This window comes from Oryzias latipes, chromosome 1 (genome assembly GCF_002234675.1).
Source record: "Oryzias latipes chromosome 1, ASM223467v1".
Lineage (NCBI taxonomy): Eukaryota > Metazoa > Chordata > Actinopteri > Beloniformes > Adrianichthyidae > Oryzias > Oryzias latipes.
The window spans coordinates 10,135,843-10,156,425 of NC_019859.2; the positions used below are offsets into that span (position 1 = coordinate 10,135,843).

General features: G+C 39.3%; 2 protein-coding genes and 1 long non-coding RNA gene across 3 annotated transcripts in view; 2 read left to right on the plus strand and 1 right to left on the minus strand.

Moving 5' to 3' along the window:
* LOC105353949 overlaps positions 1–20,583 on the minus strand; it is a 53,929-nt gene that overhangs the window by 10,967 nt on the left and 22,379 nt on the right. Inside the window, exon 2 of the long non-coding RNA XR_002289940.2 lies at positions 14,416–14,543. This is a non-coding gene — a long non-coding RNA (uncharacterized LOC105353949). The remainder of the gene's footprint in view (positions 1–14,415; positions 14,544–20,583) is intronic.
* LOC101174246 (tetraspanin-1) lies at positions 281–5,052 on the plus strand. The gene is made up of 8 exons (XM_004065690.4): positions 281–411; positions 1,441–1,524; positions 2,101–2,313; positions 2,445–2,519; positions 2,642–2,749; positions 2,904–3,038; positions 3,124–3,216; positions 4,499–5,052. The coding sequence occupies exons 2-8, from the start codon at positions 1,468–1,470 to the stop codon at positions 4,553–4,555; spliced, it is 738 nt and encodes a 245-aa protein (XP_004065738.1). The 5' UTR covers positions 281–411; positions 1,441–1,467; the 3' UTR covers positions 4,556–5,052.
* Positions 6,356–12,698, plus strand: LOC101159320. The gene is made up of 2 exons (XM_004065799.4): positions 6,356–11,914; positions 12,113–12,698. Exons 1-2 carry the CDS (start codon positions 11,327–11,329, stop codon positions 12,410–12,412), a joined length of 888 nt encoding a protein of 295 aa, XP_004065847.2. The 5' UTR covers positions 6,356–11,326; the 3' UTR covers positions 12,413–12,698.

The window sequence follows — 20,583 nt, forward strand, 5'->3', positions numbered from 1 at the left end:
GTTTTTTCTAAAAAAAAAAAAAAAAAAAAAGTACGTAAATCAAACTGATTAATTATTTTTTTTTCTTCTTTTTATGGGGAAAATATGTTAATTCTGTTGTTGACCAACTTAAAAAAAAATACTCATCACTTTCTGTTGTTTTCCACAGTTTATAAATGTGTTTGAAGCTCAATGTGAGAATATATGTTGGTCATAAAAAGCTTAGATGGTAAATGGACTTGGGTCACCAGGAAACATTTCTTTTCCTGCTATCAGTAATAGGAGTCTTTATGGTCAAGCTTTGTGACGTGTGGAGGTAAACTCCTGGATGATTGTGAAACCCATGGGGAAGATAAAAGGGGCAATCATCAAGCTGTTGAGCAAACACTCCTCTGAAATAGCAGACATCAGTGGACAGTACTGCAGTAACAGGTATGTATGTCATCCTCTTTCAATCTTTATCTTAAATGTCCAACAAAATGTCATCTGAACATAGTTTTCTTTACACTTAACAATGTAAACTGGTAGAGTTTCACCATCTTTAAGTACAGTCGGGTATATTTGAGTCCCTTCCTGTCATTTTTGCGTCTTACACTCACATTCTATTGGTTTTGGTTGGAAAATTATCTGACATTTAAGTAAACGTGATCATTTTTACCAATTGAGTTTTTAGTGAAATTTTCGTTAAATTATGCTGAGGTGTTTTAACAAATTAGGCTGATTTAAGGAAAATTTTAGCCTAATTTATTTGAGTCCTCATCCAAAATCATCTAACATCACATTGAAGAACACGTTTTATTGTCTTTTGGAAACAAGTTGACACAGATGAGCAAGAGCAGGTTTGATAAGGGAGGTAAAAACATGCCAATAAATGTATAACGTGTTCCGGGAACAAGCAGAAACTGTGTTGTGCAAGGCTGGGGTCAAAGGTTTGTGTGATGGGGTTTTCCTGTACACCGAGGAAGCTTCAGAGGGTCATATGATTTACCAGAATCAAATTATACACGCCTCGCTTTTGAAAGATGCTTTAATCCTTAGACAAAGAAAGCCACACCTCTTCATAAAACTGTGTGTTTACAGGGGAATACTTTATTCAGAGATAACCAAATAGATTTATTTCCTATTGCAAACCCCTATATAAACGGAGAGATCTAGCATCCAGGAAAAGCTATTTTAGATATCAATATTTTGAGTTATTTTAGAGTTTCAGCAGAAACTCTAGTTTCATTTTTGAATATGAGTTTTGGTATTTATCTAAGATTCTATTCCTGTCTGCCTTCTTGTTGGTCAGTTTGGTTAATGAATAACCAAAACAAATGCAGTTTGAACCACACTGGTGCTTGCTTGCACTTTCAGTCAATTTCTGTCTGACTGGTTAAAAAGATCACCAAATACCAGGAAGAATCAGTCCCTTTTTAGTGTCTTGTCTACATTAAAAACCTTTTTTTCCTGCTTTTACAGTGTAGTGAAGAACAGAAATCAGCCAAGATGTGTTGCTCCGGCTTTCTCAAAGTTATGATGTTCATCTTCAACGGCGGCATCTTTGTAAGTTTGGAAAAAAAACAAAAACTCCACTGTTTTTTCTTTGCCCTCCTGTATTTCCTCACCTCAGATGAGATGCACTCGGAGGCTAAGCAGCATTCATGTCCTTCTAAATGAAACATTTATTTTATGCAAAAATTCAGCTGTGATGTTTTCTGGAGCACCGAAAGTCTGAAATGAGGAAATCAGCAGTTTGTTACAGGAACCATTGTTGATTGTGGATCATTACCTACATTTAAATAAATCTATAAAGTCATTTTCTGCTTTAATAGAGTAGAAATATTTTCAAAGTAAAAGAATAGATAAGAAGAAATGGTTCTATTTATTCAATTTTTATTCATAAATTATGAATCTAAACTTTATAAAAGTACTCTGAATACTATTAATCATTACAGATATCATGAAACGTTTCTGGATTTTACCATAGTAGTCCCTGAATCTCTTGTGGCAGATCTCTTCATTGTTATTTTAACAGTCTTTTACTAGCTGATAACTTCAGCACAGACTGTGGATCTATAATATAGAGGATTTTAGTTTGTAGTGGTTTTAAATGCTTGCTCTTCTTCTGGTTCTCTGCAGCTAGCAGGTGCTGGCTGTCTGGGTATGGGGATTTGGTTGAAGGTGGACAGCGGTTCTCTCCTAGGATTACTGGAAGGCATTGAAAATGGGGACGGGCTGGACCAACTGGTCCATGTCGCCTATGTGCTCATCGGGGTGGGAGCTGCTCTCGTGATCATCGGCTTCCTGGGCTGCTGTGGAGCCGTAAAGGAAAGCAGATGCATGCTGCTGACGGTGAGTTTTCTGGGTTTGGATCAGAGGACGGACTCAGGTTCTGTCGTGATTCAGTCCCTGTTATGTCAGGAACTTCTATGAAGTGGTAATGCTGCAGCCATTCTCTAATGAGGGATCTTCTCCTCCTTCAGTTCTTCTGTATTGTGCTGGTCATCTTCATTGTGGAGGTTGCAGGTGCCATTGTGCTGTTTGCTTTTGACGGATTGGTAAGTTTTCCAGAAAAGTCTTTTTCAGTGACTTTGATTAAGATCAAGTTTAGGATTTGGAAAAACTACAAGCTTCAAAGACTTTGAAAGTCTGAATAATAATTGCGTTACCTCCATGCTAGGCTGATAAAATCCTGGATAATGTGGAGAATGAGGTGCGCTCAAAACTTCAGACAGAATTTGGGAGAGATGAAAGTCTGACTTCAGTCTGGGGCTCCACCATGGAACAGGTATAGTAGTTTTTACACTTAAAATAAACCTATTTGTTTAAAAAAAACTATGGATTCCTTGCAGTTGTAGCCTTAAGGTCAACAGGTCCTTTATTTTTGTAGCGCAGGATAAAAAGAAGGGTCAGGAATGAACATGTTACCGTTTTCTTTTCAGTTCAAGTGCTGCGGCTACAGGAACTACACGGATTTTACTGGCTCCCCTTTTAATGTTGTCAGCGGAGAGTATCCGTCTCCATGCTGTGGCAGGTCCTCTGATAGCTTCTGTAGTTTAAACGAAGTGGAGACGTCGGTGAGGAACTAACTTTTTCGTTTAGAGATCATTTTTCTGTCCTGTAGTCTTCTGGTCATCACGAACAACGATTTTGCTGCTGCAGGACATTCCTGGCTGCTTTGAGAAGCTGAAAGAGTTCCTGGAGGAGAACGCTCTGATTGTTGCAGGAGTGGCTCTGGGAATCGCTGCACTTGAGGTAAAAAGCAGTATATTTGCAATATAATGCTATTTTTCAAAGTATTCTCTATTTTTAAACACGCTTAGCTCACGTTCTTGTTTTTCATACTCATTTGTTTAAAGAAAATATTAAATCTCTTGACCTGTTTGACCTATCTGTCAAACTTTGGTTAAATATGAAGGTCATTTTTTAGAAAAGTTCAGCTTCTAAAAGAGATTGAGACGATTTATGGATCTACAAATAAAGGCTGTGTCGTACATTTTTTACATTTTTCCACGCATGAAATTCGGTGTTCCGTGATACATGCGTGATGCACGTCATTCACAAGTATTTCTTGCGTTCGTCATTCGCTGATGAGGGCAGATGTCCGTCGAGGGTTTCAGCCGACAAGTCTTTGCATGAAGCAGTTTTTCAGCTGCTCTAATTTTTTGATCGGTTGAAAATTACGCAGTTCATGCACATTTTACGTAGTTTATATGCAATTATCATGTAAATCTTATGCAATTGTGCAGGATTTTTCCAAGATGCAGATGCAAATTTTTGGCTTTCCACTTATGTCCAATGGACTTTTCACGCATGTACTATAGATGTATAACTTTTATATCACGTATACGGCGCACATATCACATTCAATTTACCGTAATTGACGCACGAATTATGGACCAGATTTGGCTTTTGTGTAGATTTGCACGGTTTATTCGTACTTCTTCCGTGGTTTTAACGTGGTTCATTCGTGATACATCTGTAAAAAGTTCATGTAAAGCGTTCAACCTGTCTCACTTTTTGCACTTATATTCACGTATGACCAATTTTCATACATGCAAAATGTACATAGCTGTTTGACACGGCCTTAAGAGTTTGTTTCACAGATAACATTAACAAAAAGTTTTGGTTTGACACTTATAACTGGGATTAGACTGAGAGACAAGCATAAAATAACACAATTTTTGAAGTCCCTTGTCCTTTTATAAGAAGAACTTTTGCCATAGTTTGTTTTCCATTTACTTCTTCCTGCATAGATGTGCAGATTATTCCACTATGCTAACTTGGTACCCAAATAAAAAAATAACTTTCATAACAAAGCTGTTTTATTCCCTGTAATAAATTAAATCTGATGGATTTTAAAACAGTTTGTTTCGTTTGTTTAGTCCTAAAATAAATTTATTTTCTAATATTCACAATTTGTGTAATTTTGCAGATTATTTTCTTTCTTTTTTTTAACATGTCCTTTCCAAATACAGATTATATTCAACATTTTTTTTTTTTTTTTTTATAATTTGTTAATTTTTTCTTTTTTCAGATTGCTGCCATGGTGGTCTCTATGATTCTGTACAAGAAAGCCGGAAAGAGGGATTAAATCCATTATGTGGAAAAACGTCAAAGCACTTAATTGCTGTAATAAAAAAGGAAAACCTTTATGCACATTTGCAATTTGTAAAACTTCCACAGAAAGATAAACATTTGCTCATTTGATGCTCCATATGCATTCAGACCTAAACTGTGAGAGATGATTTTGTTCACCATTCAACTAAAAATGTTTGTTTGTTCACATTTATTTAGGGGTTTATTTATACTTGTCAAAGGATTTTGGTCACCTGATGTCATGTGTGCTGATGCATTTGATAGAAATATGTCATGACGCACAGTGTGATGCACAATAGTGACTTTGTGTCAGTTGTTTAGCATAAATCTTATTATTATTGTAAATTTATTTTTGTATTTGTTGATTATGTTGGGGCAAAGAATAACAGAATCTGGGGTTATTCTGTCAAATCTGCCATGCTTGTGTCTTTTATGCACATTGTTTATAAAAATGCTCTTACAAAAGTTAAGATTAAAAACCTGAAAAACAAAGTTCCACTCATTTATAAAAGGATTAAGAAGAAAAAGAACTGTTTGCTTTTATTTTAAATTAGAATCTTTTGAGATACCAGTATAACTCACATATCAATGAGTTTACTCCAAATTGTATCATTTTCTTCCAGAAATGTCACTAAGTGTTTATCATATTTCTCCAGAATTGCATTAACTTGTTGACATTGTGGCTCATAAAAACTAAAAGTTCATTAGTTATTTCCTCAATCGGCGTTCTCCAAGAGTCAGCATGCTTCTGAAAAACTGCTTCAGGAAGAAAAAGTATTACAGACTGTGAATGATTTCTTTTGGCAAACAAATCCCACGCATGTGAAAACGACTCTTATTGCAATAACTTTTACAGGGTTTCCATCAAAAGTTGCGGCTGCCGCTTTTGAGGATTAGTTTCTTCTGATGTCAGACTAAAGATGTGTTAGTCTGATTTATGGTTTAAAGCAGGAAGTTGTAAACATGGATTAGCCTTTCTTGGAACGATCTTCTGTTTGACTCTATCGTCTAACTGTACAAGAAAACATTTGTCTACACAAACTTGGAGTCGTTTGGTATGTAGGCTAGTTTTATCATCATGTTAGGGCTCATTCATTTGACACACAAAAGAGAATCATTCACAAAAAAGCCTTAAATATGCTACTAAGTCGCAGAAGTCTTATTAGGCTGGAATGTCATGTACCCACTCATCTACAGTAACTCGAATAACTCAGCAAAAATTGTGAGGATGTGACCCAGCATCTGAACTTAGTTTCTGATGGTGTTGATTCAGAAAAATGTAGTGCAGCAGGACATTTTCTTGAGTGGTTTTGTCCATCATTCAACTACTCGGAGCAATTTTTATTGCTCAATTTAAGTTGTCATGATGGGTGGGTCTGTATGCCTTCCTGTCAAAGTAAACAGCGGGTTATTTGTTCATCAGAAAGCTAAGAGGTTATAGTGTATTTAAAAGAGAAGGACATCACAAAAGACTTTAAAGACCCAATCCAACAAAAATGGTGTCTTTGCTGTTTTTAACACGTTCTTGTTGCATTTTTCTTGTGATGGAGGACATATTTAACCCTTGTGCTATCCTAGGCACTTTAACATTGGAAGTTGGGTCATCTAGACCCACTAGACAGTGCTCTGAACTTTTTTTCTTCAATGATTTGTGATCCTCACTGATGTCCATGGATTACATGAAATCTTTCCACCTTCATCCACCTTTGTCATGGTAGGGAGAACACGTCAATGGAAGGGTGGGGTCATCTAAGATAGCACAAGGGTTAAAGAAAATTAAAATTTAAACAGTGTTTTCGAGTATTTCTTTATTTAACTCGGAGGCAAATCAGGAGCAGATGAAAATATGCAGTTTAAAAAACATTGTAGTGGTACAAACTACAATCGGCAGGCCAACAGCTCCCTTCTCCACCCCATTCCGAGGAATCCGCTTGTAAAACATAAATCCATGCACGTCTTTGTTTTCCTCGTCTGACCAAGCATCTGGTTTAAAACTGCAGCTGGATAGCTCTAATATTACTCGCCATTTTTGTTGCATTTCCAGTGTTATCTTGGTGTTGTGAAGGGCTGTAAGCTAGTGGAAGAGAATGTAAGCAGAGAATGTAAACGGAGGAGAGATGGGAAATGAGTGCAGGCTTACTCAGTACCAACAGTCCCGCCCACAATTCAGAAGTGAATTTCCAAATGAACTACTGCTGCCCAGCAGAAACTATGTCCTAGATAATGACAGTATTTTTTTTTTTTTGGCTAAAAACAGAAGAACCATAATAAAAAGACCTCTTCTCACAGTGAGAAGGCCCTGGTTGGGATAAAGGCTGGGATGTGCCTTTATGTGTAGAGTTTGCCTTTTCTCCCCATGCATGTGTGGGTTTTCCTACAGTCCAAAGACATGCTCCATAGATTAATGGGTGTCTCTAAATTACCCCCTAGTTTGCCCCTGAGTGAGTGTGTGGCCCTGCAACAGACTGGAGACCTGTCAGGGTGTATTCCGCCTATGCCCAATAGTAGCTGGGTTGTCTCAGCAGCCCCATGCTCCCAGCAGGGATTCAGCGGGTTCTTAAGATGTGATCTTTCTTATTTTTTTCTATTTTGCAAAACTTCTGAGCATTTAATAAAATAAATGGAATACCTAAAATCTGTCAAAATCTGTCTAATCTGTCACTTTGCTGCTGTTTGGTTTTCATTATTAAGATCTCTTGTATATTACTTTATCTTTACATTTACTAAAAAATGTTTTTTTTTCTCGCTTTTTCATGTGCAAAATACATTGAAAAACTGAGATGTTCTTGGCACCCAAATGTTCAGAAATAATTAAACACTAAATTTGGAATGCCAAGCGTTTGTGTTTTTACGTACATTTCTGTTAATTCAGGCTCTCCGTGCTCTCTCAGCTGGGATTGCTGCACATGTGGCAGCCAATTAGTGCAGTTAGTTCAGGTAATGAGGTTGGACCTGTGCACTAAATACTCTCAGTGGAAGTCAGCTGGATGCAAATGAACATGTACTTTTCGTCAGTACGGTCCTGCCATATGGTCTTAGTTCAAATTATGCCACACAAGGTTAATTTGGTACACTTCATGTAACATTAGCCAGTTCTGACTATGCTGTGCAGTGAGGGTGTGGGGGTTATGTTAGAGAGCTGTCATTGCTATGCTGCCAGTATTTCATTGCTTGACTTGTTCCATCATCAACTGATAAGACTACATCTTATGGCTGTGATAAAACAGAGACTGCTCTGAATTAAAGCATGTGACTGACTTGACTTGTGTTTTCTCCAGTGAAGTCACGGTGTGCATCCATTTAGGTCACCGAAGGTCTGCCACTTTCATTATCATTCATTTTTCCAGAGCTGCATACCTTTGGAAAACATTTTTCTAAAGTGGTAGACGGAAAGTGATTTATTAATTCACTACGTGAAGATTTTATTATTCCAATGCCATAGCTTTAGGTGACACACACAGCTGCTTTTTGCTGGTCCTGCCAATGTCTATTGGTTACTTAGACAACCTAAAAAAATGAGTTCTCGTTTCCATAAATACTGCTCTCTTTTCCCTGTTTTGTGTTTTTGCTTTTGTGCAGGTGTTTTACATTCAAAGAAACTCTTCACTCTGTGACCAATGTCTAAAAACACCTCAATAATTGAATGATAAATGTATTCTTGTGTGTTTTTACTTGGGTTTCACTGTTTCTATTTCTCCACTATACACCTTTTTCTCCACAATGCTCTTTGACATATATACACAGCGGGGTTGTCTCTAAAAAATAAAGTTGAAGTCATCTGTTAATAGTTCACCAGCTAGATAGCAAATCTTCCGTAGTGTGACGCAATTGCGTCATTTTATGACGTGGAAAAAATAATGCATTTCATTCAGCGTATATTTATGATCTTTTTACCTAGGAGAGTAGATTATAGTAAAAAAAAGGGACCCATAGGTTTGCTTTTAAATTCAAATTCGGCTTTATGTGTAGAGCACTTTTTCTACAGAACACCTCAAATTGAGTTACATAAATAAAATAATAATAATATTCTAAATAAAAGTGTTCATATTAAAGCCCCTGAACACACATGTACATTGTCAAAAAAAAAAATCCCAATAGTGCATAAAATCAAACTGCAACACGAGGAGATGTTCAAAAAAGTTACTTAAAAGCTAAGCAAATAAGATGAGTTTTTCATTTTTTGGTTAAAAGGCCAAAAAATGGAGGCCCTGACCTCCTCAGGCAGGCCGTTCCACAGACGAGACCCACGGTGCTGGAATGAGGCCTCACCGTGGGTTTTTTGTTCTTGAAGACAAATCCTTCTGTTTTTGTTATGTTACTTTCCTAATGTTGGTTTTTCGTCTTTTTGCTTTTATTTTGTCCCTTTGTTTTCTAAACCACTTATATTAACCTTGTGTATGAATTGTGCAATAGAAAAATCTCTTGCCTGTGTCAATTTTCATTAAATCTGACATCACGGTTTCCCTAAAAATTCCACGTCAAGTGTTAGTTTCTTAACGACATAATTTGTTCTCGAGGGTCTCCAAGTAACCCATTTTATATTATAAAAAGAGTCACTGAAGCTGAAAGAAAAACAGAAAGGTCTCATGCTACTAAATGTCATTTTAACCCTGCCGGAAATACTAACACCACAAATGTAAACTTAAAGGATAATGCTCTAAAAAAACCAGGTTGGCTTTCAGAACTTACTTTTTCATGTCAGGAATTGCAAACTTGTAAAATTTGTTTCACCATATTTGACATTTTACAAGGACAATAAAAGGCACGAGGATAGCTGCATCCAGAAATTGTTTTCATGACGTTTACTGCTTGGAAAAAAATAGAAGCATTTTCTTGTTTCCACTTCCAAGTTCAAAGTCGAGGTTAGGAGCATGACTGGTGTTATTTTTATTTTATTTATTTTGATCTGATGTACTATTAAGTAAGTCGGGACTTCTTGATTGCATTATCAAAGTGACCTAAATCCAGTATAACCATTTCCTGTTCTTTAAAATGTTGCCAACATTTATGTTTTTAAAATTCTCAAAACAGTTAATAATTTAAGGGTTTCATTAGAAGATACACTTGTATAAAAAAAACACAAATACACCTAATTCTAAGAGTACATTTTTCTAATTGTAATCTCTAGAAAATTTCTGTTACTGATCAGTTTTTCTCATTTTAGATATTTATTTGATGTAATTTCTACATGTCAGCTGGGCTGTTTAATAATAAGGTTATACAGAAAGCTCAACCAGTCTGTGTGATCTTAATAAATTAAATGAAATAAAGAAATGAACGTGTGTATGACTATCACAATGTGTTAGTGTTCAATCGTTTGTAAAAAGTGCCCCCTTGTGGAGACAAAAAAGCCTTGCTTCCAGAGAAAAAGGGCTCTTCACATTAATAATCAATGCTTCATGTTGTTTAAGTGTGGGCTCAGTAGATTTACAGATTTTAAACAAATACAATTAATTTAAAATACTAAACAAATAAAAAAATGTAAAAAATTGTTTACAATTTTTTTTTAAGTAAAACTAACTCATTTACAGTTGTCTATGCATGAACTTTCATTAAGCTTTCATTTTTAAATCTGTGCTGCAAAAGAAATACAGTTCACTAAATAGATGTATCCACTAACAGCTCATAGTTGATGGTTTGCACACACACTTATATGGTAATTCCTATTAAATGTAATTGAACTGTAACAATATTTGCATAATTCTGAGGCTTTTCTCCAAAATATTCACTTCACAATTTAAGATAAATTCTTGTTTTTACCTCAAGTCAGCCTCAAGTCCCCCATTTTAATTTATAGTTTAACAGTTTAAAATCTAATTTTACATTTTTAATAAATGAAGTTTTAAATTTGACCATATCCAAGGGCTTTGACACATTAACATTGGCTGGTTTAAATAATGTTGTTTTCATGCTTTTCTTTGAAACAATCACCAAAAATATATCTTCAGTGAAAATAATTTTCCTCAGATTCAAGTAAATCTTGCATCTTTCTACAGCTAACTTTAACAAAGCAGTAAGTCTGGGAAACAGAGGAGTGTAAACAAGAAAAAAAAAAGTGCTTTGAACACTTTTTGGGTTACACGAGAGTCAAACACTAGTCCCCTTGCAGCATTGTGAAGCCCGTGTGTGATCATGTCGCGGGTGATGGGGCACAGTGAAGTCTAACGGCATGGTGGCCGGGACTTGGAAGCTGCTTGTGGGAATAAATGAACAGGACGCAGCTTGTTTACATAGGAAACATAAACTCATCATTGCTTTACAATAAAAGGTAACAGGAACACCTGCCAACAGAGAAGCCCAGTTGATTCAACAGCAGGCTTCCTGGAATTGTTCTGAGGAACTCGGCTAACGTGAGGCTGCCAGGAGCTCTCAGTTTGTTTCTTCTGCTCTTTTAAACATGGCTTAAAAAAACTATTTATAGTAGCTGATCTGTATTAAAGAGGCAATTAACAGGAAAACACCAATTTAACATGTGAAACGCTAAACCTCTGATGCTGAACTGCAGCAATTTCCTAATAATCTAAAGAAAAAAAACAGTTTAGTAAATTTCCTGAATTTGCCTTGTGGAAGTTTTAGAAACAAAGAAATTAGATTTACCTTTCAGGTATTTTTTTTACGACTGTGTTTACGACACTTACCTGAGACGCACTCTCATCCACAACCTAAACTTGTAAGTTTGGTGTCATGTCTGATCCGGTGTGGGAAATGTGACACCTTGTTTGCATTTAAACGCGGGTGAGAACTGACAGCTTGCGGCATAAAAAGGATGTCTCCGGGACAACGTCAAAGCACTGACAGCAAGGTTGCCGTTTGGAGCCTTGGACCACAACCAGCAGAAGAGTTTCAGGATTTCTCATTAGTTTCTGCATTATTTCTCATCAAAGACATGACTATCATCATTAGAGTCCTTCTTTTTTTAAGCTTAACCTCTACAGCCCTTTTGTTTCCTTATAATTCTCTGCAAAAGGAGCCCAGGGTGGAGTTTGAGTCATCTGGCAGCAGCTCAAATGAACCTGTTCAGGGAATAATTAAAGTGGTGCAGCTGGACCCAGGTAGGATGAGTCCGTCCATGTTCTTCAGAAGAGGACTACCCCATAGGAGAGCAGTTTCCCCACGCTCCAGAGTCCCTTTCCCTGCCTTCCTGTCTCGTGGGCGGCCAGGCCTGGCCTCGGCACCAAGGGCCCCTGTGAGTCCGCTCCACAACCTGAGCCCCCAGAGCACGTCGGAGATGGAGCTGAAGAAGAAGCAGGGACTCCACATGTGGCAGAAAGTTATCGATAAAGGAGACAAGATGACACTGCCTGTTAACCTGAAGGATACCAAGCAAACCTGCACCGCAGTGTCTTTCGAGCAGGTGAGTGTTTGTTTTGATTCGATTGTCTTTCTCTGGATGCCAAAATCCCTGCAAGATTTCATTCACGTGGATAAAACAATCAACAAATGTTCCCCCTGTTGACAAATGTTTACTTTGCAGGGATGATTAGAATGATGTTTACTCGTAAAGCTGCTTCCATGTTTATCTGAAACCTGACCGCGTCTGTCCTCCTCCCAGCATGTGACAGCAGATGGATGCCAAACAGTCAGAGTGCACAACAAGCTGTGTTTCGGCCAGTGCAGCTCGCTCTTTGTCCCGTCTGAGGGGGAGGTTGCGGAGCCGGGTCCCGGGACTGGAGCCTTCCACCACCGGGCCCCCTGCACCCGCTGCGCCCCTGTCAAAGCCCGCACTGTCACCGTGCCTCTGAGATGTGGGGCTGGGGTCCGGGAGAAGCGAGTGATGGTGGTGGAGGAGTGCAAGTGTGAGACAAGCCGGGAGCAGAGGGCTGCCGAGGCTGCAGCTTCCACACACCTCTGATTGGATCTTTTGCGTTTAACACCAAATTACTGCCAGAATGGACTTTCCGGTATCTAACAAATGTTCCTTCATTTGTACGTAATTTTAGATATTTGACTGTCTGGACATTTTTCAGACCTCAGAATGAACTCTGGTGGTTTATCCCACCTATGACTGTTGACAAATGACCTGTTTTAAAGTCATGCAATTTTCTGTTACAACAGAAGCTGTCCACACTGGATTTTGAACTTGTTTAGATTAATCTAAACTTTAACTCTTGTTATTAAAAGTGTTTTTATCCTTCAAACCTTTTTCTTGTTCATTTAAAAAAGTTTAATTTAGTTTGAAGGCACACTTCTGGGGGATTTTTTCCACTTCGCGTTCAAGCTTTCAAGTGTCCGAGCCTATATTTTATTAAAAAGCCATGTTCTTTTGACTTTTAGCACACAGCACTTACATGTGAAAGCACCAAAACTCCAGAGCAAACGAGCTATTGAGCGTGGGTACTTAGCAGTAAGCAAACATAATTGTTCCAGCATGGACTGCTGAATTATGTATAGAAGTCACCTATTCTCATGCTCAATGCCTTTTCAGAGTGGTTGTGGGAATTTGAACATCCTTCACCACAGATGCACTTGAGCAAGCAAGCATGTGTGATTATGTGCGTCGGAGCTTTTTTTCCAATTAGGGCCCATAAAAGCTATTATTCATTTATATCCTGGCACCTGGGCCTGGTAAAGTGAACTCATCCCACACACCCCAACGTACATTCCCAGAGGAGCTTAAAGGAGGGGGCTCCTTACGTTGCCTTGGCATGCAGTCAAAATAACTGCTTAGATGGTTATTTGTATTCACGCGGGTTTTCTGAAAAAGCGCTCACTCCGCTATAGGGGGCTTGCATTGAGTCTGTTGGCTGCCATTAGCATGTGATTAGCATCTTGGTTTGATGGCTATATTTTCTGAGATTGATGGGACAAATATTTGTCTAGGTCTTAACTGTGGAAAAATCGGGGGCCACTTTTTAATTAGGAACTTTTCAAAATGTGTATCAGGATGAAGGGTTTAGTAGCGACTGGAACCGCAGGGCCTCCTTATTTAAGTCCATTCACAGAGAGAATACGTGCCTGTAAGAGTCTGTCTCCAGGTACGGTCGCACATTGAAGAAACGGTTCTAAATCTTCATCCTTTAACATTGCCGAAGGAGCAGTGTTGAGCGAGCAAACCAGGTCCACAACAGACTGCATCACTTAGCAAGACAGATGTTAGCCCCCTTCTCAGTGTGGGATTCAGCAGAGCACTCCTGTGGCTTTAAGGATGGCCTGGTTCCCATGGCGAGAGGAAAGAAGGAGCAAAAGAAGGAGGGCCCGCTGCCAAGTTCATCGCCTCAGGGATCAGATCAGCGTCACGGGGTGCTAAGTGGCCTAGTTAGCGCTTTAAAACACACAATGAGCTGCCTCCTCTTTCACTGTGTGAGCAGGCCTTTTAACTGTCAGAAATGGAAATGCTCAGGAGATGGGACGGGGTCAACCTCATTTTCAATCAGAGAGAGCTCAAAGCTTTAGTGTACATTAAAACGCTCATGCTAGATGTATTAATGCAAGAGACTTTGTACCACCAATTTTCTGCACGTTTGTCGGCGATTACACTTATTTTAGGTTGTCAAACAATCACGAACTAACCATCTGAGCGGCATTGGAAGGGTTAGGCCTTCCAATGTTTCATCAGCCACTCGGGGCTCTATTGGAGCTTAACCATGGTGATACTTTGGACCAGACTGGACTGCAGATCTGGCAGCAGCTAGAGAGCGAATGGGGGCCCCTCATGTGCTCTCCGAAAACAAATCTGGATAATGGCGGGGTTTGCCAGACTGAATCTATGCACGTATCATTATGACTTGTTAATGACAAAACCAGACAGAGTTTTCTCACCTAAAAGAGGACAGGGCTGCTGCCGATATGCGAGAGGCGCCTGCTGCGCGGCTAACATCCACCTCTCGTCTGACTCGGTGGTACACACATACTCACTGTGTGGCGTTGGTCTGGACCAGCTGGTCAGAGCTGGCTCTGCAGGAGATGCTGCCCTGGGCTACGCCTGCCAGCCTACTGCTATTCTGCCTGGCTGCCAGCCCACCTGCCAGGCTGTCTGCTGGATACTGGGGAGAACAAAGATAGGTGTAGACTTATCAACATCAAAGTCTGTCGCTGCAGTTTTGGTGTCTGGTCCTGCAACATTGCAGACAGCAAAATATTGTGTTAAAATGGAATATTGGAAGAAAAAAAAAGTTCCAGTCTGAGAAAAACAACAATAAAAAGGGCGACAAAGTGAAATTTATGGAGCAAATGTGTAAACATAAAAGCTCTGCTGTAAATTAAAATATATTTCTCTGTCATCAGCTGATTGGTCCTGAATACTAACAGAGCAGGTTCTTGCTTTAAAAAATGTTGTCTTCTCTAGTAGAATGGGCACATTCCAATACGGCAATTCCAAGATTCATCATCAAATTATGGAAAAACGTCTTAGGGAGTATGAATTCCACAGGTGTTGGTAACCTCAGAAGCCCGACCTCAACTCCTGGGAAAATATCTGGGATGTGTTATACAGCAGACCAGCTCCCTATGCTCTTTAATCTCACATGTGCTGAATACTTTAACTAAAATTAAGCAAATCAAAGGTTGACAGATGCGTCTGCACAAGTGATCCTGAGGAATAACACAAAATTGCTGGGTTTTCCTAACTCTTTTTTTAGAATTTCTGAGCAAAAGATTTGAAACATTCACTTTGACTCCCATTATAAAATGGAGAAAACTGCTGAAGTCAGTAATGCTACATAATGTATTTCAGTTTAACTGATATTCATTTTTGTCCAGAAATATTTTACTGCACCTTTAGGATTAAAGAAAAAAGTACCTGTTAGCGTATTTTATGCTTAAAAAATTGTGAGTTTTAACTTATTATTTTCCTTGCAGCTACTCCTTTTAGGGATCCCCACAGCAAATTACCCCACAGTTCACAATTTTATGGCAGATGCCCTTCCTGACCCAAACCTCTGCATTTACCCAGGCTTTTAAACCACAATGTGAAAATACTGCAAAGTGTGTCTACGTGGTTGCAGTAACATGGTGGTCCCAGCCAGTCTTCCATCCAAACCCCAATCCTGCCTTGCTTCAGAGATCAGATGAGATGAGGTGTGTCTGGGCTGTGAATGTTAAAGGCTTCAACTTCCAAAACATTCTGCTTTTGGAGAGTTAACTACTGCCAGCAAAGAAAAAACTGCTTAAACTTGTATCTAGTTTGCACACATTGTTTTGATTTTTAGTGTACTTTTTCTCGTTATGGTTTTTCAAAATTTACAGTTTTAGTTTTATTATGACTTCTGATCTTTTTTTATTTTTATTTTAAAAACTGTTTTTTCAGTGGCTTTCCTCACAACCATTTTTACTAATTTTCCAGTGGGGACACCTTACAAGTAAAGCCAGTTTTAATCATTGCCATTTTCTGCTATTTTAAAAAAATGTAGGACTTTCCTCCGTTGGTTTTGCATTAAGCTCAAATCTAGGCAGATTGAGCTATTTTAGGTTAAGCTTTAAAAGTATCTCAAATTCTCTTTTGCTAATTTAAGATTTAAGAGCAATACCTGAGCTAATTTGAATGTTTTGCTTTATTTAGCATTATTTGATTTTTATTTAATTAGCAATCAGTAAAACTTCTGAAAGTTGAAGTTATTCTTCTAACCCTTTAAACATAATTGAAATGCTTTCTGTGATTCTGTGACAATTTCGGTTTTAAGCATTCATACATTTAAAATACTTCACTTTTTAAATCTCCTGATTCAGATTTTTGTTGCATTTTCTCCTTTTAGCACTTGCATTTTAAAACAATGCACATCTTTGATCAAATAGCTCTGGGTTGACCTTTTTTTTTTCTGTCTTATATCTTTCCTAAATGTGAAATTCTTTCAGGTTACGCATTCAAAAAAGGATCCCCTGTTAAAACTTCCTGCCATCCCTAATCAGACAGAAGGGATGCTTGCCAGGTCTAATTCTGGTTACCCTTATAGTTGTTAATTGTGGTTATGCCGTTAATAGGTGTGTTACTTTTCTTCTACTTTAGCTCAAGAGTCCCTCTGATACTTTTGGAGTTTTTTCATGTGCCTTTTGATGCAGAAAGTCAGAAAAGCCCTTGATTGAAATCTATTTAGATCTCTTGAAATCTACTCTTTCATTTAATTTTTGCCAGAGATACTTTGGAGCTTAACCCCGTAAAGCCCACTACATCAAAGTCTTGAGAGAAAATTAAATTTTTTGAAACCTCCGGTAAAAACCACAAAAACAATTTTGCACTGTCGTTTTTCTAATGAGATGAGGATAAATAAAGACCAGTAATAATACATTTGGTTATTGCTTTCAATAATGCTGCAAAAAATATTGACAAAATTGTCAATACAGTATAATTTTTCATAATAAATTAATAATAGATAAGTTATTCTTATCATAAAGTGTTCAAAGTTAGCTAAAGTTTCCCTGCAAAAAAAGGGTTTTTGAGTTTTCATGGATGCAATGATTTTGTAGGAGCAAGAAAGCCCTTCTACTGCCTCAAGTGGAGTGAAAGGGAACTACAGGGAGTAAAACATTGACCAAGTTGTGTTCAATGGGTTTACAAGGAAAGTTTTGATCATTTTAATACGATAGGGATCTCAGAAATGCATGTATCAAACATTATATGAATGGTATTTAAGGGTTATGATAACATTTTTAGCAAAACAATCGAAAACCACATGTTGAAGTCAACAGCAGAAAAGAAATGGACTGTCCGTCGTACTGCCCTGAAGTTTTATAGGTAAAGAAGGCATGAAGAACTCTAATTCTAAGTGTATTGTATTGATGAAGGCCTGAATCCATATCCAGTTCATGTCTTCTGCATTGAAGTAAAACTTGAGAACGTTTTCTGTTGTAACACTTTTTTTGTTCAAATTAGATTAGCAAATTAAATCTGTGATTCTTTGTATTTGTTTGTCCTGTGAGTGTAATTGTGTTTTCCGTGATTGCAGTGTCGGGCTCTCTGTGAACTCTATGCTGGGGTGTGATGATAACAGTGAGGACACTGTGGCAGGTGTGGTTCTGCGTGCCATGCAGGTGATGGCTCTCATGCTCAATCAGCTAATGACTTCAATTAAAGTAATTAAGAGCTGGCAAGAGGACTCCTGCTTTCCCTCCGTCTGCCAAGTTATCCATTTCCCATCCTCTTCAACCACCATTTAAAAATGCCCACCTCATTCCGCTAGATGCAATTATCCGAACCAACACTACTTCTTTTCTCTCCCATGCCTACTCTTGACATTTCGCCACATCTGTCCTGCCCGTGTTCCTTCTGAGACATTTAAAAGAATCATGAAGCCTAAAATCAGCTAAACACTCCATTCAAGAAGCACTTAAGAGACCCTCAGCTCAACCCCCCATCACAGCTATGAACTTGGATGAGGTGGGGGGTAAAAGAGGAGTTTAAGAAGGAGAGAACCAAAGCCAGACCCTAACGAGGGATGGGATGACTGTTTTGTTTCGTCAGGGGCTCTTGTTCAGCAAGGAGAGAATTGAGATGACATGTCGCACATGGTTCTTAGATTAGGAAGGAGGAGGGGCCGGACTTGATGCAAGACTGGTGAAACTGAGGAGGGGGATGGGGGGAGAGGCCGCTGAATGTACAAAGAAGAAGGAAAAGGTTCCCAAAAGATGCAGTCACACAGGAGAGCTTCATCTTCAAAGTGAATTTTCCACCAACAATTCATAAGCTCCCATGAAACTTTGATTATGACCATGAACATGGCTTTGTTGCTGCTACAGGACTTCCGTTAGATTTCAATGTCAGAATGCACGTTCTACAAATTCCAACAGTGGGAAAGACTAATGTGAGCCAAGTTGGAGACACAACTTTGGCTACTGGGCCTGGTTAGATTTATCAAGATTTATGAGACGGCAAACATATGAATCACTGGTGTCTTGGTGTTCTTTTCAGCCATTGGAATCCCAGATACACATATGATGTGCCTGGATTTGTTACTGGCGTGGCCACACCGTCACTTTTCCAGAACCCCATATCGTTTTCTGTGAGAAAAAGAGCTTGAAACAAAGCGCTGGCCTGACTCTCCTCATGTTCCTCCTGTGCTCACCCGAGTGCACTTCTCCTTAATTCATTTGAGACGGTTAATCAGAGGACATGTAATAAATAAGATATGGGAAATATGTTTAAAGCATCCTATATTCTTTTCTTGGTCACTTGAGAACCATCAGTGATGCTATTGAGTGCGAATTGAGTGCAGACGCCTTGCCTTGTAAAAACCATCAGCATCAAATTCACAGCTGAGAACACTTTGCAGATCTGGCTTCAGACAGCATCAAGCAAATTATCCTGGTGGACTATCTGTTAGAGCCAGACTAGAGAATCACCTCCAGGAGTCTGTCACCACTTCCATGAAGATAAATGGTATCATTACACAGTGTCCATCATGCATTAGCTGGTCTGGAATTCACTTCTCTCATAAAAACTGGAAATGGCTGCAGATCACAGTCCGCCATCGGGCAAGACAGCAGCAGAATGCATGGCACACACGGTTTCCTCTGTTTTTCGCTGCGCTTGTAGGACTATTTATAACTAAACACTTCCTCATCTTGAGTGATGCTCACAAAGAGCTAATTTGTGTTCCTTCTGCCGAGTATTTTCCCCCGCTACCGTCAGAATTTGCAAACAGTCGTCCTCACAGTGGGCAAAAGAAGAAGACCACGATCTCAGTGTGAGAGAATGTGAAAGAGGAAGAGTGATGGTAAGATGGGGGGGGGGGGGGAGACAGACATTCACACAGGAGGCGGGGGCACAAGGAGGGGAGCGGTGAGCCAGTGTTCAGGGGAGATAGTCCAAGTGAGGAAGAGGAGGGGGGAATTTGTGGATGTTTATGCGGAGGGGTATACAGAGGAGAGGTGCAGGTGGCATAGAGCTGGCGCCGGCCTGGCCCACTGTCCCCTAGCAGTGCCAGGCTCCATCTGTCATCAGCAGGAACATCTGCAGCCCAAGGTGCCCTTGTCACCCAGCGTTAGAGTAACGACTTTGGCGTTTCCATTAGCCCAGGTCCTCGCCTGCCTGGCCAGTGCTCGCCAAAAACATGGCATTTGGGGTGTGAGCGTGTGTGCCTGTGAGTGTGTCTAGATATGAGATGAGAGAACCAAATAGGGGGAGGCAACTGGATTTGGTCGTAAGATTGTGTGCCCATGCATATGTGTCTGTGTGTGGGGGTGGGGGTGGGGGGGGGGGAGTGCCAAGCCAAAACAACATGGCAGAGCCGAGCGTTGACCCAGCTGGGCTGAGCCGGCATGTCGAGTCATGTCCCCTCCTGATGTGTGTGAGCCCAGCGCACTCGCTCGGCTGCCAGACGCCATCTCTGCTCCTCTTTCTCCCACTCTCATCTCTCTGTCTTCCATCTGTCCACCTCCCTCTCATCTGCCCTTTCTCCTTTACCTCTCAGTGCCCCTTGTAGCACCACCCCCCCTCGCTCCATCCCAGCACACTGAGTCCTCCCACACCCCGGACATACTAACATTCTGCCTCTTACTCTCATTTTTATTTTCCCTGTCCCTTAAAAACAGATGGCACTTCTTTCCCGGCCCCATCTTTTTATCCCCATCGTCATGCTCCTGCTTTCTTGTCCAGTCTTTTTCTGCATCCAGTCTGAGGATCTCTGGCACCCCACCTGTTTATGTTTTCACCAAATGTTTAATTCATAGTAATCATTAAGTTATTTTTAAGGCAATAAAATGTTTGTTTGTTTTTTGTACAGCTTGGAAAATATCAAATTTAAAGTGAAGTTTGATCTGTTAGTTTAGGTCGATTGTTAAATTAAGAAAAAAAACTTGAAAGATTCTAAAAGGCGGACAAAAAGGCCTGTCAAAAATTTAGAAACTCAGCAGTTCTGATTTAAGGGACAAACCAGGCAGTCTTGTATTTGCAAGACGTACTCAAATCATTAATTTTTAAAGTCCCACTGCAATGATCTTTTTTTGTCTATTTTCAGAGTGTTCCCACTGGTCTTTTATTGTAGTTTGTGAGTAACAATTACAAGCTTTTTCAAAAAGCATTTATTCTGATTCACTCCAATTTAAATTAAAAAGAAGAATACTCAGAAATGCTATTTTAATCTTAATTTTCTT